Source organism: Sorex araneus, chromosome 3 (assembly GCF_027595985.1).
Source record: "Sorex araneus isolate mSorAra2 chromosome 3, mSorAra2.pri, whole genome shotgun sequence".
Lineage (NCBI taxonomy): Eukaryota > Metazoa > Chordata > Mammalia > Eulipotyphla > Soricidae > Sorex > Sorex araneus.
This window is the reverse complement of record NC_073304.1, coordinates 189,860,713-189,887,280: the sequence shown is the minus strand read 5'-3', so window position 1 is coordinate 189,887,280 and position 26,568 is coordinate 189,860,713. Positions and strand designations below refer to the sequence as shown.

Below are 26,568 nucleotides of genomic sequence, written 5' to 3'. Positions count from 1 at the left end.
TTTTAACTCAAATAAGGGCTTTTATTGTCTTTAACTCACTTCCTGGGAAGTTAACTTTTAAAACACTCTTATAGAGTCTGTTCCTTACTTGTGCTACATTAAAAAAACACACACACAAACAAACAAACAAAAAAAACCAAGGACACAACCCAAACCTTCAGTGATGGGGTAAGGGCCACGTGAGGGCTTGGACCCAGGCAACAAAGTTGGGTTGGCTCTGCATTCCGTGAGGGCAGAACCAATCAAGGGAGCTCTGAAAACCCAACACCCGCCCCACTCACCCTTCCAAGCCCCTGTGCAAAGGTCCCCCCAAAAAAACTGGTAGACCTATGGCCTTTAACTGGCTTCCCATGAACTCTATAAAAGTGTTCTTAAAAACAGTTCCAGATTCTTTTTGAAGCCCTGGGTGACAATGCTAGAATGCGAGGAGCCAGGGAGAAAGGAGGACCGTGGGCCCCGGGCTGCATTCTGCTCCTAGCCTTAAATAGACATAGAAACTATAGTACAGATGCACGTGCCAGTGCAAGGCATGCGAGAGTGCTGTGTGCAGCAGATGGGCACGCACATGCGCGTGTGCGGAGGCGTGACGGACACCCACGGGCACGGGCTGCGGGCGTTCCTCCAGCCCCGGCCTCCTGCAGCGTGACACCCACGGGGGCCGAGGAGACTTCTCGTTTTGCCTGTGTTCCCAGGGGAGGCACCCAAGTCCAGCTTTCTTTGTCTTTGGGGGTCAATCTCTTGAGCATTTGGTCAGTAAACAGCAAAGCCAGCCAGCAGGCTCTGATCCCAGAGAGAAGATGAAGGCGGCCCCCAGCAGGGCCGAGGGGATGCGATCTCGCTGTTCCAGCTCCCAGCACATGGAATGTGAGGTCCTGGGGGGCCAACGGGAAGCAGAGGCGGGGAAGCCCACCTCTCCATGGCCACATGCCAGGATGCACACCCCACCGGGATCCTGCCTCAGGGCTGCGGCTGACCCAGGCAGTTTGTCCTTCATCGTCGGAATGTGAGGGCAGTGTCCGGGGCAGAGGACAGGGGAGGATGGGACATGGGGTTCCAGTTACTCCAGCATGTGCGAGGCTCCAGTCTGTGAGTCCAGGACCTGGGTACCAGGTGGGTCCAGGCCTCTCCTGCAGCCGTGAAGGGAGGAGGGAGTGTGCATAAATGATGTCGGCCGGGTCTGGGCCTCCACTCGAGCTTGAATTCAGTCCATTTGAGTGTAAAATGCAGGCGGGGAGGTCAGTCTGCTAGTCCACTTGGCTGACAACCATTACAGGGTGTGCTGGGCATCACCCAACACTGTAGAAAAACTCACTGGAGGTTCTGGCACAAGGCTTCGCTCTCCCCACCTCAGGGTAAACGCCAAAGAGGAAGACAACATAAAAGGCATCAGAATTCTCCCATACAGGCCTCTCCCCAGGGAAGCCCCGGCTACCTGGAGGGGCCAGGGCCTCCAGATCAGTCTTAGATCGACAAGAACTTCGGCACCACCCCCTGGGGGTGGGCAGGCTTCACCCGTCCACGTGCACTGGTCGCTGTGCCAGGCCCCCTTCCTCAGGTCCACTATCTGCAGTCTCGGTAAACCGGGCTTCTGCCTGCCATTCTGGTTGCCCGCCTCCTGCCCCAGGCCTTGCCAACCAGCTGGGTGGGGCTTCTAAGGCACCACGGGCACCAAGCTTCTCCACAGGATGGCTCCTGCCAGGGAAGCCGGGAGGAGAAAAAAGGTCTGGCGGGAGCCCTGTCCCTCACCCCCCAGTCCCAATGAGCCACGTTGCAATCCTGACCCTGGACACACGTGCGGAGGTCATGCAGCACGACAGGGGAGGGGGCTGGGAGCAGGGCCACCGTCCCCAGGCCCCTGCCCACAGGGGCGGCTGTCGGCATGAGGGCGGCGAGCCTCTGGAGGCGCGGGATGAGCGTGCTGCTGGGCGGCCACGGGCAGGCAGGGGCTCAGGATGCAGCCTCGTCTTCTTGAACGCCGGGGAGCTCGGGGCTCTTTCCCCCTTCACCGCACCCTTCTTTCCTGTTCAGGAGACAGACACCCAGAGCTGGAGGCCACTGGAGTCAGAACACGCACTCAGAAGGTCTTCCCCCATGCTCCCGGGAATTAAATTTACATCTTCTCAGATCCCCGCGCCCAGGTCCCTGGCCTGCTTCATCTTCTCCTGCATCATGGCAGGCCCTCTGGGTTGGTCTCTGTGGGCCCCTTCTAAGCCCACCAACCTCCATGGCTTTTAACTGCCTGAAGATGAAGGCTGGACTTTCCATTAGTCCTCCGAGCCTCTCCCTCCATGACCTCTCTGTACCCTGGACCACCAGCAGTGGGGCAGGCTTATGCTTTGGCCTTCACCACCTCTTAGCATCCTAGTGGAGAGGGTTGGTTTTGCATGTTCTTTGTCACATTCACAGGTGACAGTCTGTCCAGTCTAGATACCACTTTGGGGGAAATCCACTAAATATTCAAATAACTTTTGCATCTGATTTTCTTCCCAAGACCTTTTTTTAAAAAAAATGAGCAATTATGGGGCTGGAGTGACAGCATAGTGGGTAGGGTGCTTGCCTTGCACGTGGCTGACCCAGGTTCGATTCCCAGCATCCTATATGGTCCCCTGAGCACCGCCAGAAGTAATTCCTGAGTGCATGAGCCAGGAGTGACCCCTGTGCATTGCCGGGTGTAACCCAAAAAGAAAATAAATAAAATGAGCAATTAAGGACCTATAGGTAGCCTTGCATGTGGCTGACCCAGGTTGGACTCCCCAACACCACCATTTGTTCCCTGAGCACAGAGCCAGGAGTCAGCCCTGCACACTGCTGGGAACGTCCCCCCCAAAACAAATAAAATAAAATAAAGTTGACCAATTAAGGGTTTTGATATCTTAAAAAAAAACAAAAGAAAGAATCAATACCACTTAACCCTACTGCAATTTCAATAATTATCCCACAGTGTGAAAAACGATGTCTCACAGACAAACAATTGGGACTTGATGAGAAGGTGAAAACCTACTTCTCAAAACTGAAGTTGGGTCACAGGATTATAAACTGTTATAACTTCAAGTATTAAACCCGATCCCTTCCCAGGCCAGATGAGGGAACCAGCCGGTTTGAAACACACCACCCAGGGCCCAACTCCCTTGCTTAGCTGCCTCTGTGGGCCCTACTCTGTTTTTGTTTTTGTTTTTGTTTTTGGCATTTTGGGTCACACCCGGCAATGCACAGGAGTTATTCCTGGCTCTGCACTCAGGAATTACTCCTAGCGGTGCTCAGAGGACCATATGGGATGCTGGGAATCAAACCCGGGTCGACCATGTGCAAGGCAAACGCCCTACCCGCTGTGCTATTGCTCCAGCCCCTCTGTTTGTTTTTTTAAAACTCTTTTTAATTGGTTGAGGTTCTGTGATTTACAAGGCTGTCAATGATGGCTTCCCATGCACCTAATTCCCTTTGTCCCTGTAAATGGCCTGAGCCACTAGGAGAGGAAGCTGAGTCACAGACTCATGGCTTGTGATTAACGTCCAGGTTTGACTGACTCAGTGGGAGTTATGCCTGATGTTCCAGCATAAATAATTAGTAATACCCTCCACGGTCACTTTCCAAAGTGGTTTCATCTGGACACTAAAAAAGTGGTATCCTCTGAGGGCCAGAGAGATGGCTCAATGGGTTGGACACATGCTTTGCATGCAAGAGGCTGTGAGTTCAATTTCAGCAGTGCACAGTCCCCTGAGCACAGAGCTGGGAGTAGCCTCCTGACACTGTCAGGATGGCCCAGAACCCAAACGTGAACCAATAATATGTTCTACTTTCTCTCAGCCCCATGGCAGCATCGGGGCCTGCAGACTTGGAAGGGCTCTAAATTTACGGGAAGAAGGTGTTGAAGGCATGTGCTTTTTACAGAAGGGAGGCTTCAACAAACGGGGGGCCTGGGGTAGGGGAACACTTTCTTGGCCCTGAGAGGCAGCTTGTCCACATGTCTGTGTTTACTTGAAGGGCAAGCATTCACAGAGCTATAAGGCTAAGTCCTCGGCCACAGTGAGGCTGGAGGGTCAGGGGACCATGAATACAAGTGACCAACACTGTTCCCAGCCAGACAGAGCCAGAGTGGCCAATCTTCTAGCACTGGTGAGCTGAACAACCCATCACAAGTTGCTGTTCACGCCCAACTCCTCTACTCCCAGGCACCAAATGCCCCCACTGTGCCTCCTAATCGTCAGTGGCTGTGGCCCCAGGGGTCACAGCCTGGCTGGTGGAATGTCACCAGGAATGACCCCTGGGACCCTGAGCAGGATTTGGGATTCTAGAGAAACCAGACGGGGGTTGTGTACGAACCTCCACAGGCTGCTGGGACAAGGACACTGCCCATAGAACCCAAGCTGGAGACACGGTTGCACCCCAGGCTGTGGGTTCAGCCTGAGCCGCCCCCGGAGTGAGAGTGGGGACCCGTGTCTGAGCTTCCCCGCCACCTCCCCAGGGAGTGCCCACCATACTCACAACAGGAAGTTTCCCGGAGCAGACATGGATCGCTCTTCCCTCCGAGCTTGGGAGTCAAATGGGTTCCCAAAGGAGCGCTTTCTCAGCATGGACTTAACCAGGATCTGGGGGTGACACACCACGTGAGTAATAACCCCCCTCCAGATTCCCCATGCCAGCAGACTCCCTGACCCCCCCAGGGGCAGGGTCATGCTGGGGCTCCTGGAAAGGAAGAGGAAACAGCCTGGGCAAGAGCTCAGAGGACTAAGAAGGAAGAGGCACTGGATGCAGCCAGCACTGGAGGGAGCAGACTGGGAAGGGCAGAAATCAAGGACCTCATCCTGCAGATCGGGGAGGGGCGAGGAGGAAACCCTCTGTCTCCCCTGAGCGGACTTCCGGGGCCACATCCCTCTCGGGGGGCTCCTCCTCTTACCACCGTGGTCCAGCTGGGGATGACCTTGACAGAGTTTTTCACCTCCTCCTCAGTCACCTCCACCATACTGCAGTGCTCCTCCTCAGATGGAAGGGGCTCCTCCCCATTCCTGGTGACCCAGGGGTGCACCTGGGGAGGCCAGGAGGTAGAGAGGGGTGAGGGCCACAGGCAGTTAGACACCCTGTCAGCCCGGGGCCCCAGATATTCTAGTCACCACTTTGGAGCTGTACAAAGCTCATAGGCCCAAAGCCCAAGCCCTTGCCCAGATGTCCTCGTGGCAGACTCCCTAGAGGAGAAACCGAGGCCTGGGTCTTCTTGGTCCAGCCCAGTTCTGGGAACCTCTGGTTCCCCTACCTTGATGTCTGGCACCCCAATTCTTGTCTCGGGATTCTTGTCTAGCATCTTCAGGATTAGATCCTTGAGCTCCTCACTGATCTTTGGCCTAATGAGGGTGAAAGAAGGGAGAGTTGATAAGGACCCTTCCCTCCCCACCCTTGTCCTCATCCTCCTAGAGCAGAAAGGAGCCCCACAAGGTGGAAGGCATTTCGGTATAAGTGTCAGAAGCCCCCAGCAACTGAGTGGGACGGGAAGCTGTGGCCTCTGGGACACAGGCCCCAGTCACAGAGAATTGGGCAGACAGAGATGGTGGGAACAATGTGAGGACACTCGGGTCCCTCCCTCCACGCACCCCCTCCTTCTATAGGGGTCGGAGAAGAGTCGCCATGGACAGAGGTGGCGGCCACACCTGAGGGTTGGCTGGCACACTGTTTCTGCCAGAACAAGTAAGCTGGGCTGGGAGTTCCGAATGAGCCTGCATAGTCCTTCCCCCAACTTGGGCTTCTTTGTACCCACATTCCCATGCCCCCAAATCTAAGGGAAGGAACCCATGCTCAGGACCATCCATCCTGCTGTGCTGAGTGTCCTAGATGCTTCCCCCTTGCTACAGCCTGAGCTGGGGAGAGCTCGCCATGCAGGCTCAGACAGGCCAGCAGAGCACGGGGCTGGCCAGCGTTGCGCCAGGGAGCAAGGGGGCAGCATGCCAGCAGGGCAAGGCCGAGGCCTGCCCTGGAATGCCAGAGCCAGGGCTGGGCAGGAGTAAGCCTTGGGCAAAGGCTCTGCAGGACAGCACTGTCCCTGGATGTGTTCTCTTGGAGTCCCCCAGCCCATGTGTGGACTGGACAGGAGTGAGTGGACAGCAGGGACAGCAGAGAGGAGGCAGTCAGGCATCCTGGTGTGGGTAGATGGCAGTGAGGCCTGGAGCTCTGTAGGGGGTGGGACAGCTGGGACAGAAAAGGGGCTTGAGGGACAGACAGCATCAGGAGGCATGCCTGGTGGGTTCTAACTCGCCCTGAATTCTTTTTTCCTTCCCTCCCTCCCTCCTTTCCTATTACTCCAAGTGGTCCTCAGGGCTTACTCCTGGCTCTGCAATACTCCTGATGGGTCTCAAGTGACCATACGGATGCCAGGGATCAAACCCAGCTCAGCCATATGCTAGGTAAGTGCCCTGCCTACTATATTATAGCTCTGGCCTCTTGCCCTAGCTTCTCTGTGCAAAGGTCCTGAAGTCTGAGGGTCCAGGGCCCAGGCTGACAGGCACGGAAACCACGATTTAAATGAGGAGAACTCAGTGGTGGCCACGACAGAGGTCTCTGAGCGGGAGGGAGTGCCTAACCCTAAGCACAAACTATGCTCCAGTTCTCTGGGAGAGTAAGTGGCTTCAGATCCCAGACAAGCTGATGGAACTCCTCCAGTCTCTTTTCCATCTGCAAAATGGGGGAGAACCCTGACCCTCATGCATTGTTCAGGGGGCTGGGGAGCCACTCCTTGTGACACTTGACCTGATGTCCTGTGCTTAGGAACTGTCCTGGTACAGTGGTACTGGGGCCACTGGGCCACACCAGCAGTGCTCAGGTGACCTCACAGAGCCCGAGCACAGACGTGGGGCCCAGCGTCTCTAAGGGAGGGGCTCCAACCCTGGGAGCTATCTCCCTGGCCCCACACTGGCATCTCGCAGCCCTCAGGCTACATATGAGGAAGGTTCCCCAAGTCTAGGATCTCCATGGGGTTGACTCCATTGACCCCCTAGTGCTAGCTGTGCTGGCTGCACCGTGGGAACCATCCCGTTTGTTTCACCTCTCTGCTCCAGACACCTCTCATACAGGAGCCTACGCCAGGCTGCAGACTGGGTGGGGCGGGGGGTACAGCATGCCTCAAAGGGCCAAAGCTGCTGAAACTCAGACACCCCCTCCCCTGCGGGCATGGGAGCCCCTCTGGGAGGGATAAGGGGAGACTCACTCTTCAGGAAACATCACGGACTCATTCTTGATCTTCCTGTGCAGGGCCAGGATGTAGTCATCGATAAAGGGGCACTGCAGGGGGAAACACAGCACTCAGACCCAGGGCCTCGGCAGGGGTCTGGGAGAGGGCAGCGCTGGGCTCCCTGTCCCACGACCTGGCTCAGGGCCTGGCACAGGCATGGATGAACCCACGAGGCACAGGGTAACTGTAAAGCCAGGTGCCCTGCAGAGGCAGCAGGCCCAGGCCCTGGGATCTGGGGTGATAGTCACGACACCTCCCCAACCCCCAGCTTTCCAGGCGGTCACCAGAGTGGAATCTGGCCAAGGGATCTGGCCAAGACAGTGCTTGGGACCCAGGTCCCAGTCTGACCCAGAGTTGGATTAGGGCTGGGTGAAGCGTGAATGAACTCCAAGGACGGAAGGAGAGGGAGGAAAGGTGGAGAGGTGGCACCATCCAGGTGACCTCCTCCTATGCAGTCTATGGTCTCAGGGTCCATCCAACGGGGACAAGAGAACACAGTAAAGATCCCCCCTTGGTCGTCTCTGAGGTGGCTTTTTTCTTTCCTTTGATTATTTTTTTTTTTTAATAGAGGCAGTTCTGGGGGACCATATGGTGCTAGGGACGAGACGCAGGGCCCCACACATGCCTCTTCACTGGAGCCACCATCTGTGAGCCCTGCAGGCTCCTCCTTCCTGTCACTGACTTGTGAGGGCCTGCAGCTGTCACGGCATGGGTGGGCGCAGCCCAGGGGACTGTGTGGGCTCCCCAGCACTCACCTTCCCATAGACGAAGCAGTACAGCGTCACCCCCGTGGCCCACACATCCAAGGCCTAGAGAGAAACAGCTCACATCAGCCCCCTGGGAGGAGTCAGTGCCCTTTGCCCCTGACTCCAGTGGGCATGCCAAACCTCCTTCCTCGGCTGTACATTCACCCCTCAAACACTCCCGTGTCAGATGCTGCGTTGAACATGGGGGTGCTTGAGGGGCACAGGGATGACCATAACTAGGCCCTGCCCTTCAACGAGTCTAAGTCTCTCTAGGAAAGGCCCAAATGAAGACATTTCCTGCCTACTGGGAATGAGACCCCTTTCACCTACAGCGTTGCTTCTCACCATGGGCCACACCCAGCACCCAGCAGGAGCTGAAGCATCTGATGAAGGGGTGTAGTAGCCTCTGGTACAACTGGGGATTGTACCCAGTTGTTTTTTGTTTGTTCATTTGAAGAAAGTCAATTTACAGGGCCTAGAGTGATAGTGCAGTGGGTAGGACATTTGCCTTACATGCAGTCAACCCAGGTTCCATCCCTGACATTCCATACGGTCCCCCGAATACCACCAGGATTAACCCCTGAGCACCACTGGGTATGACTCAAAAAACAAAACAAAGTAAATTTCTAGGGGGAACTGAATAAATATTTTCTGGCAAGGGGGCAGTGAGTAAGCCAAGTAAATCTGGGGACCTCTGCCTCCAGGAGCACATTTGCTGTGCCCGTGACTCAACTGCACCCCAGAAATGCATGCCTCCTATTGAACTCACACTCCTGTGCTGGCTCTGGTCTCCAGAGATCACCCTTCCCTAACCATCACCAATATCCACCTTATTCCTGATGCTGCAAACAGCCCTGTCATGCCAGGTCTGGGACTCCACCATCTCTACCTCAACCATGCCCTGCGGCACCCCGCTTCCCATCTCCTTGCTTGGTACCCTGTTCCTTTCTCTCAGGAATGATTCTGCAATCTCTACTTGTCTACTCCTGTACTATTCCAATCCAAAACACCAGAAAAAGCGAACTGATGTCATTTTACAAAAAAAAAAAAAGTTGGTCTGTGCTCTTCACACATGCCCAGGCTGGAAAGAGAGGGAAAGGCCTTGGACTCATCCAGGGTAAAGGACTCCAAGGAGAAGTGACAAATGGATGCAGAGACTGGCCCTGCATGGGATCCTGGACCATAGGAAAGGCATTACCGAGGGATAACAGGGTGGGAGAGACAGCTCAGCAGGTTGGAGGGCTGCTTGGATGCAGAGGCCCCAATGCTCTGGCTCAACACTAGATGGTCCTTAATTAAGCACAACCAGGAAAGGCCCCCCAAGCACAGAGCTAGGAATAGCTCCATCAGTGCTGGCTCCAAAACCAAAAAACACAAAACAAAACAAAACAAAAGGACAATAGAAGGACAAGGAGGAAGAAATCTGAACATAGTAAATCAGATAATAGTTGTTTTTTTTTTTTTAAATCAATGATGAATTTCCTAGTTTTGCTCATTGCACTGAGGTTACATAACAGAACGCCCTTGTTAGAAAATATCTGCTCAAATAATTAGGAACAGGCCAAGGAGAGTATGTGAAGGCAGGAGTGCAGGTCTGGAACCACACAGTATCCTAACCACTGAGGGTTACAGCATGGAGGGCCCTGGCACAGCTGGGGAGATGACTTCCCCCCGAAATACATGGAAAACAAAATTAAAAATTAGTTATAAGGGTGATAGCATCTCCAACTTAACTCTTGATGGTTCAGAAAAATGTATACTGCATACATAAAAATGTAGAGAGAGATAATGAAAAAGTAAATGAATTAAAATCCAATCTCAGTGTCTCAGTGGCATTTTACTATCACTGTATCACTGTATCACTGTCATCCCATTGCTCATCAATTAAGATCCAATCTCAGTGTCTCAGTGGCATTTTACTATCACTGTATCAATGTATCACTGTCATCCCATTGCTCATTGATTTGCTCAAGCGGGCACCAGTAACGTCTCCATTGAGAGCCCGGCAAGCTACCAAGAGTATCTTGCCCCCACAGCAGAGCCTGGCAAGCTGCCCGTGGCATATTCAATATGCCAAAAACAGTAACAACAACTCTCACAAAGGCATTTTACTATACATACATATATTATAATTTTAATATACATACATACATACATTATACACACACACATATATTATACATTGGGCTGGAGTAAAAGTCAGTCGACAGAGTACTTGCCTTGAATGCAGCTGACCAGGGTTTAATCCCTGGCACCTTATATGGTCCCCTGAGCCCTGCTAGAAGTTATCTCTGAGCACAGAGCCAGAAATAATCCCTGAGCACATCTGGGCATGGCCCCAAAATATACACACATATATATACATATATATAAATACACACACAGATATTTTACTATCCCTACAATTCTGCTGCAAATGTGGGGTTATACCCAAATAAAAAGTTTTTTAAAAGTCTCTAGCTGCATTCCTGACCTGTCCTCTGAGTGTCACAGCTCCATGCAAGGCCAAGACCTTTCAACCATAAATTGCCTGTGTGGCAGAGGCACAGAGGTGGGGATGGATGTGGGGCAGGGGTGGCACCCCACAGCGAACACACTGAACTGCAGCCCCCTTCCTGCTGGGAAAGCCTCACTATCCCTGCCACTGAGGAGAGAGCCTGACCCCCAAGGCTCTTTGAACTCTGCCTAAACTCCACCATGCCCCCCCCCCCCCCGCCACAATGCCCTGCAACTCTCTGGAGTAGCTGAGTAGCTGTTGAGCTCCTCCTGTCCTAATCCCCTACTGCCTTAACTCTCCAAGGCTCAGCCAGATCCTGAAAGACTTGGGGGGAGCCTCTGCCCCAAATGTACCTTCCTGCTCTTTCCACCACCTCCAGAGATTCTGTCATTCCCCAGCTGAGAGCAGAGCTCCTGGCAGGAATTACCTGCAGGAGACTTGGGACTGTTTGGCTAGAAAACAAGAAGAGGCCACAGCTAAGGAATTTTTGGGGCCAACAAAGGTCAGATATGAAATAGGGGTTTGTCGGAGTGATAGTACAGCGGGTAGGGCACTTGCCTTGCATATGGCCCTCTAGGATTGATCTCCGGACCACATTCCTGAGTATGAGCCAGGAGTCAGCCCTGAGCACTGCCAGGTGTGGCCCCCAAAGCAAAACAAATCAAATGAAGGAGGAAATCACGTTAGACGATTCTATCCTAGACACAAGAACCCCTGGTCCCTAAAGCTGCAATTGATACCCACCTCACCCCCCCCCCCACTGCAAAATATTCCACATTTCCTTTGGAACCCCACCCCAGCCGGGCCCTGGATGCTACCTTCCCACTGAAGCTCTGGCCAGATTCTGAAATGGCCTCTGGAGCCATGAAGGCAGGTGTCCCCGCCGTGCTGGACAGCTGCGCGTCATTCCCTTCGAACTGGTTGCTGACGCCGAAGTCGGCGATCTTCACGCGCCCGTCGTCCCCCAGGAGCAGGTTGGACGGTTTGATGTCCCTGTGGATGATCTTCTGGAAATGCACTGCAGACAGAAGCTGCTTGAGGGAGCCGCCCAGCATCAGGGGCTGACTAGGAAGTCCCTCACACTGCCCCAAACACTCTCGTCTCATGAGGACCTGGGCAAAGGTCTCAGGAGCCTCTGTGTTGGCCCAGGCTATCACAGAGGAGCCATGTTTGAATCTGATGAGTATCTGGACTCCAAGTCCAGTGCTCTCTTCATGGCTATCAAGGTGCCTGTGACTGAGGAGAGGGGAGGAACCTGGGATGGGGGTCCCTATAGGCCATTTCTGGCCCTCTTTGCAAGGGGAGAGATGTTATACAGGCATGGGCTGTCAATGGCATTATGGGGTTCTTTTTTCCTTAGGTGTTTGGGAACCCCCTATTCTCCTAAGCTCTTTACAGTGCTAGGCATCCCCCCAACAATTCTTTTTTGGCTTTTTGGGTCATACCCGGCAATGCTCAGAAGTTACTCCTGGCTCTGCACTCAGGAATCACTCCTGGCAATGCTCAGGGGACCATATGGGATGCCAGGGATCGAACCCAGGTCAGCCCATGTGCAAGGCAAACGCCCTGCCCACTATATTGTCACTCCGGCCCCTCCCCCAACATTCTTATCTCCTCCCCATTGCGGTTCCCCTAATCCAGGCCTCACCAGCTGTCACTAGGCCAGGACAAACAGTCTCTTTCCTAACCAGCCGGCTCTTCTTGCCCTCCATCTAGTCCCAACAAAGCCGCCTGACAGAGCTTTGGAAGCAATCCGATCACGGCCTCTCACTCCGTGCAGGCATTCCCTGCCTCGCAGTGGCCGGGGGAGCATGTCCGGCATCTCCTTCCACTCGCCCACCGCTCACTCATACTGGACTTGCGGTTCTCAAACAGCTCATGCCTGCTGCCCTGCAGGCTCTCTGCCTGGTGGTCTTACACATGGTCATGCCACCCTGGCTGCCTCCCCAGACGCAGAGACCAAACTAAGGTCCTCCCCCTGTGAACTTTCATCACTGCAGGGCACCCCAGCAGTGAACCCGTTGGCCACCACCTCTCAAACACACAGGTCCCCTGCCATGGGTCTCATCCTGGTGCAGCAGGGCATAACTCTCTTTCATGAGGCCCTGTGAGAGGCTAAGCTTGGCTAGGTCCCAGTAGGTGGGAGATACTGACAGGAACTCCCACTGTGCTGACTGCAGGCTGCACAGCATGGAGATCCTGCAAGCCCAGAGATGTCAGCAAAGCCCAGCCCCGCCCGCTAAGGGGTTTGCCCCATTCCCAACCCACGCCCCGCCCCCAGCTGAAGCTGATTGGTAGGTCGGCGCTGACTGACATGACTGGCTGGGGGCTGCTAGCTGGAGCGGTCACCGCCTGAGTCCCCTTCCAGTCCCAGCCCAGGGCCAGGAGGTAGCTCACTCACAATACTCAAGGCCCAGGATGATGTCCCGCAGGTAGAGTCGTGCCTGCTCCTCTGACAAAGGCTTGTCACAAGGCACATCCATGACCGGCCTATGGGGAGGGCAAAAAGGAGGGTGTTCAGTAGGAAGGAGGAAAGGCCAGCCGCTGGTGAAGCGGGCAAAGGCTGTGCCATCCAGGCCCTTGGCACCTCTTGGATGGCCCTCTACACAAACAGGTCCCCAGAATGCAAGCAGCTAACTTCTCCTATACAGCAACAATCTCACACAACCATCCCCTTTCAATCGTGATAATTTCACATTAGCTCTAGGCTAAATTTGCTGCTCTGGTATTCCCCTTCTTCTAAGTACTAAATTATCTACACTCAAACAATTCCAAAGAGGCCCTTAAGGTATGTTTTTTAATGGCAGATTCAAAACCAAGAGGTCATGAAATCAGTTTCATGAATACTGCATTTTTTTAAAATGCATCAGGGTATATCATACATAAATATATACAAATATGTATGTTTATAAAACCTTGGTCTCAGTTACAAACATGTAACATAAAACATGATTTTTACTCTGAAAGGAGGCACATAAATTTATGAGCCCCTGAGTAACAGGAAACTGTTTTCTGCCCTCTGCCCTCCTCAAACTGACGGGGGTCTTTAGGTAGTGCCAGGCAGAGAGACAAGTCACAACCTCTCTTCAGGGTCTGGGCTGTTGGTGCCCACTTTACACAGCCCCACGTCCCTGATTCTACACCCACTGCTCTGTAAATACCCCAGAAAAGGCAGCCCTGAGCAAGAACCCTAAGTTCATGTATGATCTGGGCTGAGCTCTCACCCTCTCTGAACTTAGCTCCCTGACCTGTACACGGGCGGGGAGTTCCCACTCACAGCCCTACAAAGTCAGAGGAACTCTGAGATTTGAAGACAGGTAAGAGTCAAGTTCCATCTCTAAACTTTCACTTGAAAAAAAAAAAACTCTTTTCTTCTCCCTGTCCTCCGTCACAATATTTTCTGTTCTCCAAGACCTGGCACAGAAGCTCTCCTCTTCCAGAAACAGTCCAGACTATTCCAGTCTCACTGACTCCCCTTGGCCTTCAGATCACGTTCCTCTTGCTCCCTCATTTATCCTTCAGACCTGAGCTCCCCAGCGCAGGGCCAGGAGCTAATCAGCTCCCAGCAGAGCAAACCCCAGGACTAGTGACACTGGGAGGGGTTAGATCTGACCCGCCTGGTTGGTGTGGGGAACTCACCCCTTTCTCAGGAGGTCAAACACTGAAAGAAAAGAAAAAAAAAAGCAATCAGGCTGTGCAAGCAGGTGGCAGCAAGGCCTCTCCTGTTCTGAAGAGGTAAGGGGGACAGGGATCCCAAATGGCTTGACAGGGAGACAGGGTAGGGGTCCTATGTGTCATAGCAGGTAGAGGCATGAGACCAGGGCCAAGGTCCATCAGCATGCAGCCCTGCTATGGGCTGGGGGCCAGGGGAAGTGATGGAGAGAAAGCGAGGCTCCAAGAAGGGGCAGTCTCTTTCCTTAAGGCCACAGGAGAAAAGCAGGCAGGAGACGAATGCGCTGGCCTCTAACTCCTAAGCCTGTGTCCTTCTGCCCAGCCTGCACCCAGCACCAACACTCCAACAATCACTATGTCCTCAGTGACAGTCACTCATTTACTCCCCACCCACCCCGGCATGATCCTCCTCATATTGGTGAGGGAACAGAGGCACAGGGTCATCAGACTGGGTGTGGGAACCCAGACCACATGGCCCACGGCCTGCTCCTGCCAGAGTCCCCGGCTCTCCTAACAGCACTAGTCTGGCAGGGACGGGGATGGGGACGTTGCTCAATCTACCTTGGTATTCTCATTCTGGGTCAGCAGTGTGGGGCGTGATACTCAGGGCTTGACACTGACTGACGGCTTGAAGGTCGGGTATTCCCACGGTCCTACATGTCCCCGGGGATGATGCCCAGGTAAGTTGCTGTGGCAAGGAGGTGGGTCACTCACCCAAATAGAGATTGTCCTCAGCGGGGTCATCCAGGACCTGGCCAGGGAGAGCAGACATGGGGGCGGGGTGTGAGGAGGCAGAGGGTGAGGTCCCAGTTCTCCTTGCTTTCACCAGCCCCAGGACCCCTCGTGTGCACTGCCACCACCTCAGACAATGAATCAGGAACTGGACACCCAGCCCCTTGTGCCCCAGATGATGAGAGAGGGACCTACTTCATGTATGGAGGCAGCCCCTTCCCCTCATGGGACCTTGAGAACATCCCAGGTCAACCTGGACTGACCCTTCCAGTCTCTATATAGCCTCTGTCCCAGGTCTGGTCCTGCCCTTGTCAGTCTCAGCCATACCACCTTGGGGCAGACCTGTGCCCGTCACTGCCTCCTACCTCAATGAGCTTGACCACATTCAGGTGGTCCAGCTTCTTCAGGATGGCAATCTCTTGGTACACCCGCTCGAGGGGCAGCAGCGGCTTGGCAGGTCCTCCCTGGGTCGCCTGGGACCCTCTGGGGGGAGGGCGGCCTGCAAACGGGAGGGGGTGACACTTTCCTGATGCACAAAGATGCTGGCCATGAGCCAGACCCTCACCAGACCCAGGGAGCATCTTCCCACACGAGCAAAAACCAGGCTGCTGTTCATGCTGAGCCCCTGATCCCAGACCCTAACAAAAATGAGCTAGGGACAGAGATCCCCAAGCCAAGAGTGAGCGTGGGACCCGCCTACGTACGTGGAAAGCCATATTGCTTCAGTAGCTTCTTTTTGGAGAGAACTTTCATTGCCTAAGGGGGGGAGGGATGAAGATGTCAGTCATGTGTGCAGCCACCTGGGGCCGGAACAAGCATGTGACATACGGACTAAAGTCCAGAAAGGCACACTGGTGGTCTGCCTGGCACCAAGGGCCTCTCTGGATATGGCTGAGTTGGTTAAAGGGCGGCCTGACTCCTTTCCACCAGATAGCCTTTTCTGGAGCTCTACCCTCAGAGGCAGGTGGCCTCCGTTTGCATAGTCCCAAGGTCACAGGTGGAGAGCACACTTGCGGTCAGGGAGCCGGCTCCAAGGCTCAGCGTGCAGGCTTTGCATGCCGGAGGCTTGGGGTCCCCACCCCTGGCTCTATATGGTCTACTGAGCACTGCTTAAAGCGATTTCCAAGGGATAAGCTGAGAGAAGCCCCTGAGAGGGGAAGGGAAGAAAGGGAAGGGTAGGAGACAGGAAAGGAGGAGAAGGGGAAAGGGATGAGGCAGGGGAGGGGAGGAGGAGGGGAAGATCTAGGGAAAGGAAAGGGAAGGGGAGGGGAAGGACTAGCAGGGGAAGGGGAAGGAAATGGGGAAGAGGAAGGAGAAGGGAAAAGAAAAAGGGAGGGAAGGAGAGAGGGAGGGAAAGGAGAAGGTGAGGGGAGGGGAGAGGGAGGGGAGGGAGGGGAGCAGAGGGAAGTATTTGCTTGCGTGCATAGGGACCTGGGTCAGTCTCTGAACTGTGTGGCGTTTTGACCATTACCAGGTATAGCCCTGGTGTCCTCCTGGCCAGTACCTCTAGGGAGGACCCCTCTCCACATGCTCCCCTCCCTTCTCTTTGCAAACTTCTGGGCAGAGCGCATCCCCTCCCTAGAGACAGTCTTGTCCCCACGCCCCCTGCCCCCCATGTCCCACACTCACATAGTGCCTATCTTCGCTCTCATTGTAGGCCAGCCTCACCACACCGTAAGCCCCCTGCAAACAAGCACAGAGAGCCCCCCCAGAAAGGGGTCTGAGTAACTCCAGCCCCTTCCTGCCTCCCATCTGCTCGCCAGCATCCAGAGCAAAGATTTCAGGTGGACAAGTGGTAACTGCCCTCCCTTGGGCCTCTCTAGTCCCTCCTGGGTCCTTGTTATAAAATCTCCAGTCAGTGACCCCTGGTGGGGGTGGGAGGGGGGAAGGAGGCAGGAACTCCCCCACATGCAGAGAACACAACTTTCCCCTCTCCCAGGCTGGGGCCTCCCTGCTCTGTCCCCACACACCCCATTCCTGAAGGAACTATTCCAGCAGAGGGTCCTGGGGGACCCCCAGCCCCAGTCCTACCTTGCCGATCTCACTCTGCAGCTTGTACTGGTTCAGCTGCACACAGTCCTGGGGTTGCAGAGAAGGGGGTCTCAGGGAACTTTCAGCACAATGTCCCATCTGTCCCAGCCCCTCAATCCTGGCCCCAGGTCTCAAGAACCTTTCAAATGCAGATGGGGGACACCGCTACTAGAATAATCGAGAAGCCTTGGCTGCCTGGGCACATGAATGCCAGAGCTAGGCAATGCCTGTCAGGCAGAAAATACTCGCTGGAGTCTAGGAACCACCACTTGGGGTAAGGCCCCGAGCAAATGTGTCTAGAAGCAGCTCCGAGAAGGGGGCTGGGCGGCAGAGCCAAGGGAGATGCACCTTGGGGAGCAGAGTCAGAGAGCCTGGCTCAGACAAATCCCCAGCTGAACCCAGCTTCCGTTCCAGACAAGGCCAGGAGCTGGGGGGAGCCCAGGGGCTGAAGATGCTGGGTAGTTTGAGTCACCAGACTCCAGGGGGAGAATTCGAGATAGGGGGCCCAAGCAGGGAAGGCGGGAGTGGTGGGGTGAAAGGACACCCAGGCTATTTCCAGATCTCTAGGAGAATGTCCGGGGGACACGACAGAGGCCTTTATCCTAGAATGGGGGTGGTGATGGGGCCACTAGTGGCAAGGTCGGGGGCTGCGGTCAGTTCAGCTGAGGCTCCTGGGTGGGACGAGGCCATGCCATGAGGGTGCGAGCTCTTCAGCTCCAGGGGGACACACCCAAGAGCTCAGAGTGGCAGGAACTGCAGCCCAACGGGGCTGTCACAAAGGGCGCCGGGGCCCACTCACCTCAGCGTCCGAGATGGCCACACGGTGGGACTCGATGGTGGGCCTCCGCCAGGTGCGTGGGGAGATGTGGCTGGTGGGGCCCGTGGCATAGGGGCCGGCCTGGGTCTGCAGGCAGCTGCCTGCTGGCCGCTCCTGCAGGGAGAACTTCCGGGCCGAGAGGCCGGGCCGGGCGGGAGGGGGCCCTGAGGAGTGGTCAGGAACCACAGAGGCAGCACGGACCCGTGTGGGAGGGTCCACACCGTTCCTGGCAGGCTCTGGGCCACTGACCGCCTTCTCCAAGTGGGCCACATCAATGGCTGCCACGCGCTCCACCAGCTCCGCTCGGGGGTCCTGGCAGCAGACCGCTGGGCCTCCCTCCATCGCTGCAGTCCCGGGGTCCTCCGGACAGCCGTCCTGGGAACCTGGGAAGAGAGGACAGAGAAAGCTGGGCCCCGGGCCGCTGGCCAGTCAGGTTTCTGGATGCTGCTCCCAGGGCACCACAGCCAGGCCTGCGCCCTGCCCATCCTGGAGTCCTGGCCGGGAGCACCCAAACCCAAGTCTGTCCCCATAACTGTAGAAGCCTCTAGCCCTGCTGCACCCCAACCCTCACCGGAAGACCTCTCTGCTGGCTGCACAGAAAGGCAGGAGTCAGGACCAAGAGAGGCAGAACACAGCAGGTCTCGCTGCCCTGGGACAGACAGAGCCCAGAGTCACCTCAGGCTCAGGGACTCACCAGTCCCACCTCTTGTCTGGAAGCTGAGCTGGGCAGCAGTAATGCAGAACCCACCTCCTGAGCCCAGCATCCAGGCCTGCTCACCTTCTCCAGGAAGACCACTTTGATGTTCCAGTCCCCCTCCATATGCTTCTTACTGCATCCAGATACCTTTGCAGAGATTTTAGCTTCCCTCAGCTTTTCCAGGGAGGCCGACAGGACAAACCTTCCTGCCCTGCCCTGGCAGAGCCTCCAGTTCTGGACGCCCATTTGGGAGAGGAGATGCTACTTTGGTGGCTATTGGGAGAGACTTGACTGCCCGAAGTGGTCACTCCCAGGGCCAGAGACATAGTACAGTGAGCAGGGGCACTTGCTTTGGATGCAGCTGACCCAGGTTCAATCCCCAGCACCTCATATGGTCCCCTGAGCCCCACCAGGACTGATCCTGAGCACAGAGCCAGGAGTAAGCCCTGAGCACTGCTGGGTGTGTCCTCACTCCACCCCCCCCCAAAAAAAAAGTCACTCCTATTTTTCTGGGGTTTTTATTCCCAGTTTTTCACACAGCCCAAAAGTTTGCCACGTGTATTCAGGTGGAGAGGCAATGTGGCTGGGCCCAATACCCACCCTGGCCTGATGCAGTCTGAGTGCCAAGGTAGCCCCAGATGAGGATGAACCCCAAACCAACCTCCAACTGCCAACCTCCCTCCCTGCCTGGGCACGACCCACATGAAGCATCACCCCCCCACCCCACCCCACCCCACCCCACCCTCTGCTCTGCTCTGGCCCCTGCCAGGCCAGGGAAAAGGAAGTAAATGGACTCCTGACCCTTTGCCCTTCCTGTCCAGAGGTAACTTCCTCTTCCCTACACTGGGCTTTGAAGACACAACTCCTTGTGTCCCCCATCTTCTTAGTGGCAGGGTTTGCAGGAGTTCATGGCTACAGAACCTAGCTGAGCTGCCGTCCTGCCCGCTTGGCGGCTGTGGAGCCCTAGTCAAACTTCTTGACTCTGGGGGCTGGAGCGATAGCACAGCGGGTAGAGCGTTTGCCTTGCACACGGCTGACCTAGGTTCGATTCCCAACATCCCATATGGTCCCCCGAGCACCACCAGGAGTAATTCCTGAGTGCATGAGCCAGGAGTAACCCCTGTGCATTGCTGGGTGTGGCCCCCCCAAAAAAATACCAAACTTCTTGACTCTGAGGCTCAATTCCAACCTTCCCCCCCTCCTCCACCCCTCACCCCTGCCACCAGCTACTATGGAAGCAGAACCATCCAGGTCCCTCGGGCACAGCAGCCTGGAGGTAGAACGTGGGTAGGGCATGATCCAGAACCCCTATGCTGGGCACTGTGTGCTGACTGGACCTCAGTGTGTGGCATTCTGAAGTGGAGGCGCCAATATCGGTGTTCACAGAGCACAGGAAAATGGGGCCCATGCTGGAAACAGGAAAGGTCCATGTGGGCTCTGGATCTAGAGGAGTGAGGGTAGCTAGAGGGTTAGGGAGGTCTTGCTGAAGAAGCCAGTAGGACTGGAGCATCAGGGAGGCCTCCCTGGAAGAGGATGGGGGGCAGTGATTAATGTTGGAGTGTCAGAGTCCAATATGATCAATAAGGCACTAGGAAGGAAGGAGAAAGCCAAGGCTGAGAAGAATCCTCTAGGCCCTAGGCTGGCCTGCCCGCTGCTCCCCTCTCTGGCCTGTTCCCTGGTTACTCCCTCTCCCTCTGTAAACCCCATTCTACCCACCAGAACAAAGACTCCACAGATCAGTGCTTGTCTGCTTGTCTCTCTGGACTCACTGGAGTCTTCCGGTGTCTGGCATACAGCTGGAGCCCCATAAATATTTGTAGTTGCCACAGTGCTCTTACAGCACTGTCCCCATCAGACAGATGGTGACACATCCTCAGCAAGAAATGAATTGCGGGGGGGGAGGGGCGGGTCACGGTGATAGTACAGTGGATAGGGCACTTGCCTTCCATGGGTTGGGTCCCCAATGCCCCATGTGGTCTCATGTGGTCTCCTATTGTCCCCCAAGTCCACCAGGATTGATCTCTGAATGCAGAGCCAGGGTAAGTCCTGAGCACCAATAGGTATGGCCCAAAAATTAAAAACAAAAACAAAAACCAGGAATTGCTGGGGTGGGGGAGTGATAGGACAGTGGGTAGAGCGCTTGCCTTTACACTGCCAACCTGGGTTTGGTTCCAGGCCCCTGAGCACCACCAGGAGTGATCCCTGAGCACTGAGCAAGGAATAAGCCCTGAGCACCACCTGGCCCAAACCTCCACTTAAAAATAAAAAATGAACCGCTGGATAGAGATCCTGGCCTCTGCTCCCTCAGCAGGGCCCCAGCATGTGGGGGCCGGCCCTGGCAGAGGCGGCAGAGACTGGCCCATGAAATATGTGTATGGCCTTCCTGAGGCCGTCATACCAGCAAGGCCAGCCACCCGGAAACCTCTTACCAATGTCTCAGGTAGGGAAAGTGAGATCTGCCTGGGGTGCGGAGCAAAGGGCCAGTGAATCAGAGCGGGAGCCTGTCAGCTGCCAGCAGGCCTAAGGACCCGGCTCTGCCCTTTCCCAGCCAGGCTGCTGGGGGCAGGTGACTTCATCTCTGCCGTCTTTTGCACGGAGGCCCAAAAGGGCTCCTACTCTGTGGGTGTGGGGCTCTAAGGCACACAGGAGTGACCGCCCCTTCCTGCGTAAGAGTGAGTTTTTGTTGTGCTGCTGTGGGGACCGCAGGCCACGCTGTGCCGTGGGCAGATGGGAGCGCCTGTGGCTGGGCGGGCTGACGTCAAGCTCCCTCCCGCCTGGATCAAATTCAGGTGACTAAGCAAGTCTGTGCAGGAGGCGCCCTGGCGAGGTCCCAGGCTCCTGCCTCGTACCCAGGCGACAGGCCTGGAGTCCAAGGCTGAGTGTGAGGGCACGTGGCCACAGAGTGTTGAGCAGGGCTGAGGCTTGGGTGGACAGCGTGAGTCTGCGAGGAGATACACATGGGCACGGGGACAGGAATTGAGGGCTGTGGTCTCATGCGCCACAGAATCAGCATCTGAGAATGCATGTGCCAGAAAGGGGTGTGTGTGCATGTGCACTGTGTGTGCATGTGCGTGCATGCATGTGTGCGTGCATGTGTGCGTGTGTGTACGTGTGCACATGTGTGTACATGTGTGCACATGGGAAGGGGCTGCACCCTTGGATCAGTCTGACCTTCTTTCCCTGTAACCTGTCCATTAACTTGAGCTGCAGGGCTGAGCTGGTCCCCTTCGCCTTTGGAGGCTCATTCAGGGACTTCTCAAATCCCCCACCTCCCCCACCCCCAGAGCTGAGGCTTCAGGAAACGCTTCGTAGAAACAAACTCTGCAAGTACTTAGGGGTGATGAGCATACAGTGAAGGCCGGCTAGAGAAGTTGCGGCCCAGGCCCAGAACAGAGCAAATGGCCCCGTGGGTGTGAGGCGCTTCGCAGAGACCAGCAAGTCCTACGGCCAAGAAGGGCCAGACTCTGGCACTCCCTGGGAAAAGTCAGCCCCTTCCTGGGTGCCCAGACAGCAACTGTGATGCCTCAGACAAGGCAGTGAGCTTCCAGGGGTCTCAGTCTTCTGTGACTCGGAGAGACGCTCCCACACTGCCACCTCCCAGGGCAGGCAGGCGGGCGGAGGGGAGAGCAGTCCCATGTGCACCTGAGCCGGGACGGCGGGTTGTGTCTAGATCAGAGCTGTGCCAGGTGCGTGGAGTACAGCCCCGAGTCTGTCCCTGAGCTCTCAGATGGCACCAGCACATCACACACCCCCCCAACCCCGGCTTCTCCTCCACTCAGGCTGTGTCCCAGGGGTCCAGGCACATGGACTGGGCTGACAGAGCCAACTCTGGAAACCCCCCGAGGCGAGTATCAAGCACCTGTTAGAGCTCCGGGAGCAACTCCAGTGCAGGGGGAGAGACTGCATCCCTGGTGGCAGAGCACCCGCCGGCAGAGGAAGCCACAGAGAGGATGCAGAGCCACCAGGGCGAGCCCCAGATGATGGGCCCAGCCTCCCTGGGCTGCCTCATAGGAGCCGTGTTTATGCTCCTGACAAGTGTCTGGACGGCCCTGGCAACGAGTGCCCTCTGCAGCTCCCGCCCCCGACAGGATGACTCAGTCCCCCCGAGGGAGGCCCAGGCGTCTGGTGCCAAGTCATGCTGGCGGACGCCCGCTGTGAGGACGCCCCCCCGCCAGCCTCCCCTGGGAGGCCCTGAGCACTGAGGTGGGCTCTGTGCTGGGCGCGGCACAACCACTTGCAGCGCATCCTCTTGGCCCAGCCCCAAGGCTGATCTCCAGGGCCCCTCCTCATTGTCCACACTGGGGTCTCCATCACCAGCCCGGCTCCTTCCAGCCAGCTGCCTCCTCCCTCCCCAGGCTTCCGAGCAGTTCAGCTCCAACAGGACCCAAATTCAACACAGTTTCTCCCAGGTCTGTGCTGCCTTCCTGTCCCTGTTCTCATCACAGAGACGGGACCTTCCTCCAGCTCTCCTGGGTCAGACATCTAAGAGCCCTCTTTCCCGCCGGGCTTCTCTCCCTTTTGCCCCTCCTGGCACCCCACTCCCGAAATCCCACTTACCCACCACTCCAGCCACACACCACTCCTTGCTGCTTCTCTAATTGCTGTCAGGACTGCGTACGAGCTGTGCCTTCTGCCGGGAGCATACCTCCCTCTCTGCTGCCAGAGGACAGCTCAGACGCCTCCCCTGGGGGCCCCTCCCCAGTTCCCCATGATTGGGTGAAGTCACCGAGGTCAACTCTTTCAAAAGTCCAAGGCTAGATCACCTCTTAATTCACCTCGGACAACACACAGGCCTCCGAGTCACAGCCCCCAGAACCCCCCACCCCCACCCTCCAGTACAGGCAATGATCCTGACGTGCAAACTCGGTCACAATTTCTCCAGTCAGGCCTTCCAGGAACATAACATCTGGAGGACAGAGGAACTGGGGGCTGGGGACTGAGCCTCAGACAGGGTGTTGACAGGTGTGGGAGCAGCCAGGGACACAGACTCTCAGGATACACAGAGTCATTCACTCAGGCCACCAAGACTTACTGAGCACCTACTCTGGTGCCCAGGCGCTAAGCTAGGTGCCCAAGGGGGAGGAGCCCATGAACTAGAAAGATGAAGGACCTGCTCTCAGCGAGCTGAATTTCAGGAGGGGGCAGTTCAAGAAGGAACCAGAAAGCCTATATGGAACAGGTGATCTGTCAGGGGGCAGGCAGTGGAGGGAAACAGAATCGTGTAAGGCACTGCCTGGGCTGTGAATGTTTTGGCCAGGAGAGCCTCACTGATGGAGGGTCTGCGTAGAAGACTAGAGAGGGAAGGGAGCGGATGGTACAGCCATCTGGAGGGACGCTGCAAACAGAGGATCCTGCAACTGCAAAGGCCACAGGCAGGACAGGCTTGCTCATCTGAGGAGCAGAAGAACCGCCAGATCGCTGACACTGAGTGGGGGCTTCCATCTGTGAGCCGTCCCCTGGCTGAGAAGAGAGGTAATTCCCTGACCTCAGCGAGGGCTTCTGAAGGAGGCTGCATGGGAGCTGGTCTAGGACGCTCACCCTAGTCGGAGAGGTGCTTCCTGGCTGAGACTGAGGGCTTGGCTTTGGGAGTGAAGGGTTTCCCAGTTATGCACACAGAGACCGGGCAGCCTCCAAAACCCAAGGAGGGTTTGGTGAGTTGGTTTGTTGGCTGAGATGTATGGACTGAGGGGCATGGCCAGGAGCGTCCAGCATGCTCCCAGTCTAGCACACAAGGGCTGCTCAATCCGTGAGCGCCTGGTGGGGCAGGCCAGGGCATCTTCCCTGGGCTGCTCAAGGACGCAGGCTGCGCACTTCTCCCCAGTAGCCCGGCACATCTGTCGGGCATCCGGCCCCATATGCGCCCACCCAAGCACCGTGCCACAGGCCCTCCGCTCCGTCCAGTATCCTGCAGACACCCAATACACCTCCCCGGCCCGGCGCACGCCGATTTCCGCGTGACCCGCCCTCACACACCGCTCTCGCCCGCAGTGCACCCGCTCTCACGCACAGGCACACTCCTGTGTCCACGTGACACACGCACACCCGTCTCCAAACACCACACACCGGTCCCCGCGCACGTGTGTGCCCTCGGCGGCTGCCCCGCCCCTGCCGCCGCCGCAGCGGCCGCCGCCGGCCCCCGCCCCGCCGGGGGTGGACTGCGCAGCCCCGGCCCCGCGCCGCAGCTGTCCCATTCATCTCCCTCCTCCGCCCCGCACCCCCAGCTCGGGAAGCCTGGGCGCAGGCCGTGTGGGAGGAGCGCTCAGCCCAGATCCACACGTGGGTGCACCCGTCTGGGCCCACCCTGCAGAGACACCGCCTCCCTCCCACCCCGAGCGGAGGAGGGGGTGAGCAAGGTGCTGGATCCGCACTGGGGAAGGGACACCGATGTGGTGTCGGCGGCCAGCGCGGGCAGAAGCACGCACCCCGTCGACTCCCGGACAGGGCTGGTTGGGTCCCAGCACGGATGAGGTACTGGCTGCCCGTGTAGACGCAGCCACAGGGACCATCCCCTGGAGGCTCGTAGCAGACGTTCGGGCGTTCCTGTCCGCCCCCTCCCCGCCGACCCTTACCTCGGCGCCAGAAGACTATCTGGGCGGCCCGGCGGGCGGCCAGGCTCGCTCCCGCGGCGCGCGCCCCACCCCGCCGCCTCGCCGGGTCCCGGAGCTCAGACCGCCGGCGCCGCGGCTTCGGGCAGCGCTCGCTCCCCCGGCCGCCGCCGCCGCCGCCGCCACCACCGCCGCCGCCGCGCCCGGCGCGCGCTCATTGGTCAGAGTGTGCGGCTCCCCCCGGCACCGCCCAATCAGAACCGAAGATTCTCGCTCCGCTCCTAGAGGGGCGGGGCCGGGGCGGGCGGCGGCTCCGAGGGGCCCTTCCCGCAGCGTCGGGGCCGAGGCTCGTCACGCCCCCGGCGCCGCGAAGGGGGCTGCTCGGGGTCCCCAAAAACCTCTCCAGGCCGCAGTCCGGGTTCCTTCGCCGTAAAGGGCATGGGTGCTTCCGTCCCCGAAACGCTTTGTCCCCTTTCCTCTCGCTCCAGCCTGCCGGAGGAAAGAGCGGTCCCCAGCCTCCGGGGATGTGTCGCGGTGCGCACCGGGGGAGGGACAGGCTGCTAGGGATGCGTCCTGGGTCCTGGGAGAAAAGACTTGAATGGCAGTCGTGCTCCAGAGTTTAGCCTTCTGCGGACCAGGGGCCGGGGAGAAGGGAAGTGGTTTAGCCTGGAGCTCGGATGCCTTTGTCAGGTTCATGTTTGGGGAAGGGCTTTGTGAGCACTCGATGGGATGGACAAGTATGCACGAGCATGAACTTCCTGACCTTCATAGTGACCCTTCCAGGGCCATTTGTCTCCTGCCTACCTCCTGAGGTGTTTGTTCCTCAATTCTTGGTTCATCAGTGCTAAATTGTCTACTTGTGAAACCCCTGGCACCTCACACCCTTCCGTTTGCCCAAGACAGATCTACATCATCCCCCACAACCCTGGCCCCCGTGTGCTGTCTCGATCTGGAGTCAGAAATCCAGTAATCACCGGAGCCTGCTCATTTCCCGCCCCAATCAGTCCAGCACGAAACCCTGCCCATGCTGATTCCCCACCCTCCCCTTCGTGCTGGAGACCGAACCCAGGGCCTCACACATGCAAGTGCTCTACTGCTGAGCTACATTCTCCCAGCTCCTGTGTTGACTCTCAGTGATCCTTGGAACCCACTTACTTCCCTCAACCTCAGGTTCTCACCCCCTTATCAGGCCACCACTATCTTGTATCTGGATTGCTGCCTAGCTGCCTTAGCAGCCTCCCAGCCTCATGCAGTCTCATCTCTACCAGCCTGTCTCTAGCTTACAGAAGCCAAAGGCCAGCTAATGAGTTCCTTCTTTGGAATGATCCCGTCTCATGCCCAGACTAGACCCCATCAAACCCTCTGTGACCTCAGTCCTAACCACTGGCCTGTCAAACTCTGCTGAAGATTCTATTCAATTCCTTCTACCAGGACCTCCTCACTGTCCCACATAGGTTAAACGGCCCCAACCTAGGGATTTCCTCAGGATTTTTGTTGTTGATGTTATTTTGTTTTTGGGCCACACCAGGTATTTTCTCAGAGCTTACTCCTGGCTCTGCACTCAGGAATCACTCCTTTCAGTGCTCAGAGACCACATTGGGTGCTGGGGATCGAACCT

The 26,568-nt window shown here is 56.7% G+C and overlaps 1 protein-coding gene across 1 annotated transcript; it reads right to left on the bottom strand.

The window, feature by feature from the left end:
• Positions 1–25,136, bottom strand: CAMKK1 (calcium/calmodulin dependent protein kinase kinase 1). The gene is made up of 16 exons (XM_055131446.1): positions 24,975–25,136; positions 17,691–18,091; positions 16,892–16,939; positions 16,490–16,543; positions 15,565–15,616; positions 15,226–15,359; positions 14,843–14,879; positions 14,096–14,117; positions 12,858–12,946; positions 11,275–11,474; positions 7,969–8,022; positions 7,190–7,263; positions 5,249–5,336; positions 4,895–5,023; positions 4,483–4,586; positions 1–2,020 (listed from the first exon to the last, which is right to left on the bottom strand). The coding sequence occupies exons 2-16, from the start codon at positions 18,048–18,050 to the stop codon at positions 1,948–1,950; spliced, it is 1,518 nt and encodes a 505-aa protein (XP_054987421.1). The 5' UTR covers positions 18,051–18,091; positions 24,975–25,136; the 3' UTR covers positions 1–1,947.
• Positions 25,137–26,568: the final 1,432 nt, after the last annotated feature.